At 44.1% G+C, this 7,203-nt stretch overlaps 1 protein-coding gene across 1 annotated transcript in view; it reads left to right on the forward strand.

The window, feature by feature from the left end:
• Positions 1-7,203, forward strand: part of TOP2A (DNA topoisomerase II alpha) — a gene marked incomplete at its 5' end in the record, with an annotated part of 26,949 nt that overhangs the window by 12,642 nt on the left and 7,104 nt on the right. Inside the window, 8 exon segments of the mRNA XM_006022581.3 lie at positions 464-612; positions 1,101-1,332; positions 2,335-2,469; positions 2,601-2,801; positions 3,401-3,596; positions 5,045-5,136; positions 7,130-7,201; position 7,203. The exon segment at position 7,203 is cut by the window's right edge and continues 80 nt beyond it. Coding sequence (XP_006022643.1) covers positions 464-612; positions 1,101-1,332; positions 2,335-2,469; positions 2,601-2,801; positions 3,401-3,596; positions 5,045-5,136; positions 7,130-7,201; position 7,203 — 1,078 coding nt within the window.

Here is a 7,203-nt window from a genome sequence, read left to right on the forward strand (position 1 = left end):
GGGGTGCACACAGTGGCAGGGAGTCTCCCCCATCCCCTCCAGGCGAGCCACCTGTGGCTCCACCTCACACTCCGCCCTGTCTGGGAAGTGCCTACCCCTTCGCCACTCCCTCCCTCACTGGGGGCCTGGATCTGCCCCTCCCCCAACCCATCCCCACACCTCTTCTCCCTTCCCCCACAGACTTACTGGCCAGACACCACTTTCCAAGCTGGCCATCTGCACTCCTGGCTGTGTGTACACTGCAGCTGCACACATGCGCAGGGCATTTATCAGTGACATCAGCTACGCTGGCCAAAAAAAGCCGATTTCCAATAATGTAATTTTTCCTTTTATCAGTGCCAATCAAATATGGACAGATAGCTATATCAGTGTACCTCTACTAACTATATAAATTCATTATACAGTTTTGCCTTTTTGAAGAGGAATTCTGTTCTCTTACAGTTCAAATCTTTCTCTGTTGCAGGTGTCACTGATGATGACCATTATTAATTTGGCTCAGAACTTTGTGGGCAGTAATAACCTCAACCTGCTGCAGCCCCTTGGTCAGTTTGGTACCAGGCTGCATGGTGGGAAAGATTCTGCCAGCCCTCGATACATCTTCACAATGCTCAGGTCAGTGCTAAGGACTTGTTAGGCTAGCCACTTATGGGACTTAGATTTTGGTTGTGCTTTAATTTGATAGTTAAAACCTGGAGTAAGAAAGCCTTATTAGGAGGTTAAGTAAGAACACCTTAAAGGAGGGTTAAGTTCTTGCTTACTCTAACATTTCCAGCTTTCCTCCTTTTGTATGTAACCGCTTGAAAGAGACTGGAATTGTTCTTCATGCATCATGATTCAGATAAGTTGCTGTTGCTTTCCCATGAAGCAAAAAGGAATGTGATGAAACAGATGGCAGCAAGGAAAAGCAGAAAAATTGTGGAGGGGAGTGTTTAAGGAATAGAGCTAAATTAGTAGAGATAAGTTTAGTGCCCTGTGGAAGTGCAGGTGCGTTCGTGCTCACTCACTCACTCTCTCTCACTCTTTTTTCTCCCCCCAATGCATGGTTTTATGAAACCTGTTTTGCTCTTAGACATCTGCACAAATCTTCTTTTCCTTTTCAGTCCGTTGGCACGGTTGTTGTTTCCACCAATGGATGACAATGTCCTGAAGTTCCTGTATGATGACAACCTGCGTGTGGAGCCAGAGTGGTACATCCCAATCATTCCCACAGTGCTTATAAATGGTGCAGAAGGAATTGGTACTGGCTGGTCCTGTAGGATTCCGAACTTCGATATCCGAGAGGTTGTGAATAATATTCGCCGTATGATGGATGGAGAAGAGCCTTTGCCATTGGTAACTAGGCACTAAACTAAGATTATACTTTAGGTCTTCAGCATATGTTGGAGCCTGTAATGTGTTTTTCCAGTATAAGCATTAGAGGTGCACTGATATATCAGTCCCATATTGTTTCAGCACCAATATAAGGAAAATTGACATTATTGGCAATTGGCTTTTTTTGGCTGATGTGGCTGATAAGGTCACAAATCAATGCCTTGTGCAGGTGTGCAGTCACAGCGCAGAGAACAGTGTCCAGCAGGTAAATCTGTTGTGAGGAAACACAGGGGAATGGAAGAGAAGCCCCACAGTCTGTACCAACCTTAACATAACTTCCTGACCCCAAATGGTGATCACTGACCCTGAGTTGGAGGGGCAAGACCCTCTAGCCAGGAACTTCTGGCTTTTAGTCCCAGCAAGAAGCATTGACACACCTAGTCAAAATTCTCAGCCTTGGCTGCAGCCAACACTCAACAGGCTTAACCACACCTACAGATGTGTAGCAGAAAAGCATGAAGGGGACAACCAGCAAAGGCCAGAAGCATGGGAAATACCTACAGTAGAACATAGACATAGCTACACCTATCTCATCCTGACCAGTGGCTGTCCAGTTTCTTGAACCCCTACAGTGATGGAAAGTCCACAGCTTCCTTAGCCAGTCTGTTCCACTGCCTAACTGTTCTAACGGTTAAGAAGTTTTCCCTGATAGCCAATCTAAACCTACTTTGCTGCAACTTCAAGCCATTGCTTTGAGTCCTGTTCTCTGCAGCAAGAGAGAAACGGTGTTCTCTTTATGGCAGTCCTTCAAGTATTTGAAAACTGCTATCATGTTCAGTCTAAGGCGCTTTTTCCACAAGCTGAACACGCCTAGCTCCTACAACCTCTTCTTGTATGACTTGCTTTCCAAATCCTTTTTCATCATTGTCACTCGCCTCTGGACCCTCTTTAACTTCTCCATGTCCTTTTTAAAATGTGGAGCCCAAAACTGCACACAGTATTCTAATATTCTTTTCTATTTAGCTTCCTAGTTACAAGAACTTCAACGGCACAATAGATGAACTAGGACCAAATCAATACATGATAAATGGTGAAGTGTCTATCCTGGATTCTACAACCATTGAGATCTCTGAGCTACCAGTAAGAACATGGACACAGGTAAGAAATGCAGAATTTCCCACAGGAAAGTTTATCTTGTCTTATAAACAACAAAGTCTGATGGTTAGTGCTGAGTGCTTTGGTGGTCCTGGGAGAACTGAGGACCTGACTTGACTTAATTCTTTCATCAGACCTACAAAGAGCAGGTGCTGGAACCCATGTTAAATGGTACTGAGAAGACTCCCCCATTAATCACAGACTTCAGAGAATATCATACAGACAAAACGGTCAAGTTCATAGTGAAGATGAGTGAACAGAAACTGGCTGAAGCAGAAGCAGCTGGACTGCATAAGGTTTTCAAACTCCAAACAAGTTTAACATGCAACTCCATGGTATGTGCCACATTGTTACAAGAACTCTTTCAATAGTAAAATAAAAAGTCTAATTTAAATTTCAAATACTTTCAACGTAGACACCAAAGATACTCAGAACCAAAGCTGCTGTGCATTTAAAAAATATACTACCTCGTACAAATCGTTCACTTCCAGTTTCTACCTTTCTTTGTTGCTGCTGGTTTGAAGTTGATAATTTATTGGTGAATATTTATGGAAAGTTTGGTTGTACACTGAAATTTTGGGAGCAAGACAAAGCAGTGTGGTTTTTTGCTTTGAGGTGCTACAGGTGCTCCTGTCATTCCCAAGTCCCCTGAGGATAGTCATTGTGATAGTGTGATACCAGCATTGTTAGCATATGTATGATATGTCATGATGCAATAGTTTTGTCCCAAAAGTCAAAGCCCAGTATGGGCCATTGGCATAATTCTGAGATCCTTGAAAGCCTAGACTGCCTCTCCTGCTGTATGTGAAAAATGGATTGGTTTTGAAATAAATTTTCTTTACTACATAGGATAAAAGTGCCACCAAACCTCAGGGTTGTGAGTAAATAAGTTGTTCTCTTCATACAACTATAAGGTACTGTTTTCCCTCACCAGGTGCTCTTTGACCACGTAGGCTTTCTCAAGAAATATGAAACTCCTCTGGATATTCTACGAGAGTTTTTCGAACTCCGATACCGGTATTATGGATTGAGAAAAGAATGGCTTCTAGGAATGTTGGGGGCCGAGTCTTTGAAACTCAACAACCAAGCTCGTTTCATCTTGGAGAAAATCGAGGGCAAAATAGTGATTGGTATGTATTGTTCTTGGTGGTGCCTCGGTGTTTGTAATCAACCATTTTCTTTATGAAGATTATAGGCTAGCTGGGTGCTCTTCTCAGCTAGTTAAGTGGTCTTGTTCATTCAAGTTGTTTTTACTGACTTGTGCCAGAGATATTATCTATTTCTGATAAAATATCACAGAAAATCACTTCATAAATGCTCCTTGATCAAAAAAACCCAATAGTCCAGTATACATACATTACTCAAAATAGAATGCTACTTGACTGTTATGTTGATTGCCATTATTTTGAAAGTCAAAATATTTTTAAACAGTTGTTTAGCAAAAGGCCCACCTTCTCCTGACCAAGTTTGAGGGAGTAGAGTTGAGTGGAGTTGGAGGTTGAAGCAACAATTTGTGCTTTTCTTCTAAAAACAAGGGTAATTCTCAAGAGCCCAAGTTTTTTTTTTTTTTTCATTTCATTGTTGAACCTCAATCAAATAGAGCTGTTCTGACTGGATATAGATTCTCTGTCTTGGAGAGCTGCAAGCTAGAAGCATCTAGGAGAGTCATGACCTGGGAGAATAGGATTGTATCTTCCCATTTTCCTAAGGCTCAAAACTCTCTCTGGGCATCTATCTCAATCCAAGAGTCTGCCTGTATGTTGGTCTAGTTTGTATATTTAAGGATGTGCATAGACATGTTTTCATAAACTACTAGTTCTGCAGTGTGTGGTCAAAGACAGCTTTGTTTTAGGGAAATTAATATTCACTCTGGCACCTTACAGACATGAACAAAATCCCCCCAAAAACAGTGCTTTACTTTCAGCTTGATGCACCCTTGTACTTAAACGTGCCAAGAAGCCCTGCTAATGTAGTAGCTGATTCAATCAGCTATTAGATAAAAGTACCAAAAAGCCCTGCTGAAGCACATTATCTATACAGAAGTTGGGCAAGCCAGGTCAAACTGATGTGATGGCTCTTCCAGTCAAGTGATTTCCCACCCTTCCACCCCCACATCTGTCATTAGCCTCTGTATCTCGCTGACTTTACACAAGAAGTGAAGTAATTCTCTCTATTCCCTCTCTCAAAATCCACTTTCTGGAGCATTTTCTTGCTGTTCATGGATGTGTTCTTACCAGGCCTCAGAGGAGCAGAATGGTCTGATAAGTCACAAATCATTAGCCAGATCTCTCATTTAGTATAGGCGTGAGCTCCTTCATATCTTTTTTTCAAAGGCCCATTGTGGTAACACTTGTGAAATGTGAACATTGTCAGAGTTCTCTGTGGTGCTGAGCTACTGTAATCGTATGAGCTTGACTGACTGTTACCACTTGTCAATGTCAGTGGAACAAGTGGGATCTTTTCAAACTTCAAGCATCAATGGGCTGGTAAATGGCAAATCTGTTTCCTTTTTCTTGTGCCAATGAAATATAAACCCTAATGTAAGCTTCATAAACAACATGCTTTTGTTTTTTTACAGAAAACAAACCCAAGAAAGAACTGATTCAGGTTCTTATCCAAAGAGGCTATGAATCTGATCCTGTGAAGGCATGGAAGGAATCTCAACAGAAGGTAATTCCATTCCCCCTTGCCATAATAGGTCTGCTTGGGTTATAAAGCAGCACAGAGCAACATAGGTTTAAGGCAGGGGCAGGCAAAATACAGCCTGCAAGCCAAATCTGGCCTGCAAGGCAATTTCACTGGGCTTGTAGGTGGGTGCCTAACAATTCACTGTATCTGGTCCAGGCCTGGGCTGCCCCTGCTGTGCTCACATGGGCCCAAGCCCCGCTCACTCCTGCAAGGGCAGCACACGCTGCACTCCCTCCCTTGCCCATGGGACACCCCTGATCTTGGCCTGCCAGGTGGGGAAGCAGCAGTGAGCAGGGAAAGTGGTGGCAGGCAGGCAGGAAAGTAAAGAAGTGGCAGGGGAAGGGCAGAAATGTTGTTGGCAAAAGTAGCAGGGGGTGGGAGTGGCCATGGTGGGGGGATGTGAGTAGTGGTGGCAGTGGGTGAGAGCAAAGCGGCAGCTGGGTGGGAGTGTGGGGCCCGTGCTGGTGCACCAGAGCCAGTGGGGACCCAGAGCAGGATGGCAGAAGCAGAGAGCCCAGGCCAGCAGTGATCTGGGCTGGGTGTGCCTGGCTCCATCACATGGTGTTTGCATGCACTTCCAGGGTTTTCTGCCCAAGCTGCATACCTCAGAGGGGAGCCCCACTCACTGCTACATGCAGGTCATAGGGAGCGATGGGGAGCTTCATGCCATGGAGCTGGGCTGGCTCTGTCCCTCTCCCTGTCACCCCAGCCTAGCCCCATGATCTGCACTGCCAGCTTCATTGTGCAGGGCTCGGGTATGTGAGCCCCGCACAATGGAGCCAGTGGCCTGGCCATGTGCAGTCCTGGGACTTGCCAGGACCGCGCTGCCAGGGGGGCTCCACGTGCTGCTGCCAAACCCCATACCCACCCTGCACATCCCCACAAACGCATCTTCCCAGAAACCCCCCTGTACCCACTTTGCCACCCACAGCCCCCCACAAACCCCATATCTCCCCCCCACATCCTGCCCCACACCCCCCACCAATATACAAGAGTAAGACTTCGTTTTAAGCTATTATGCATCACTTTCATCTATACTATACAAACACACAAATCAGGATAATATATTTTTTTAATAAAATTAAAATATGTTATTGTAGATGTTTGATTTTTAGTATATAATTTGTTTTTTTTCCAGTTCCAAGATGGCAAACCCTCTTCCCAAAAAGGAGTACTTCTGGGGACAAGGGGAGGGGATGTCCAGTGGCAAAAGTCAGGGGTTAGGGGCAGGACTTCCAGTCCCAAGATGGTAACCAGGAGGTGGGGCACCTGTCAAGGGGTAGGGCTACCCTTGCAGTCCTGAACAGGTCACCAAAACTCATTAAGCAGCTCTCCACCAGAAATAATTACCCACCCCTGGTTTAAGGAATGGTAATAGGAAAAAAAATCTTCCTATTCCTTCGTAATTTGGATGTTTAAATGCCATGTATAAGCCTGCTGTGGGAAAGCTGAACTAAATAAGATTTTATCTGGAAGTTGAAGGGTCCCCAGTCTTTTTTGTTTCTTATTTCAGTGAGATCCATAGCCTAGGTCCAGCTCCTATTAAAAGTTCTGTCTGAACAATTCCTAATATTAGGTGATTGTTTCATTATTCCTTTGGAACATAAGTTTTATGGAGGATCGCATTTCTGGTGAGGTGATTTCCCAGTTAACCAAAGCTGGTCTTAATAAGAGCTTGGAATATTTGGGCAGATACTGAAGGACACTATATTTGAGGGGACTCGTTGCAGAAGAGTTTCTTGAGGTGATATATACAACATATCACTCACTAGATGGATTCCTATGCTTTGTACTACTTGATGTTTTTTCAGGGAGTGAGATTTGATGCCTAGTTCTGAGTAGCTGTAATAGTACCTGGAGGTTATGAATGTATGTAGTACAAATGCTGCATAGCATCTAATAGCAACACTTATATACAACAGTTAGGACTGTGGGTCAAAATGCACTTACAGGCATTGTATATTTTAATCTGTAGGATGCAGAAGATGAAGTAGATGAGGATGACCAGGATAAGGAACCCACAGCAGCCTCTGGACCAGACTTCAACTA

Source organism: Alligator sinensis, unplaced genomic scaffold (assembly GCF_000455745.1).
Source record: "Alligator sinensis unplaced genomic scaffold, ASM45574v1 scaffold886_1, whole genome shotgun sequence".
NCBI classification, from domain to species: domain Eukaryota; kingdom Metazoa; phylum Chordata; order Crocodylia; family Alligatoridae; genus Alligator; species Alligator sinensis.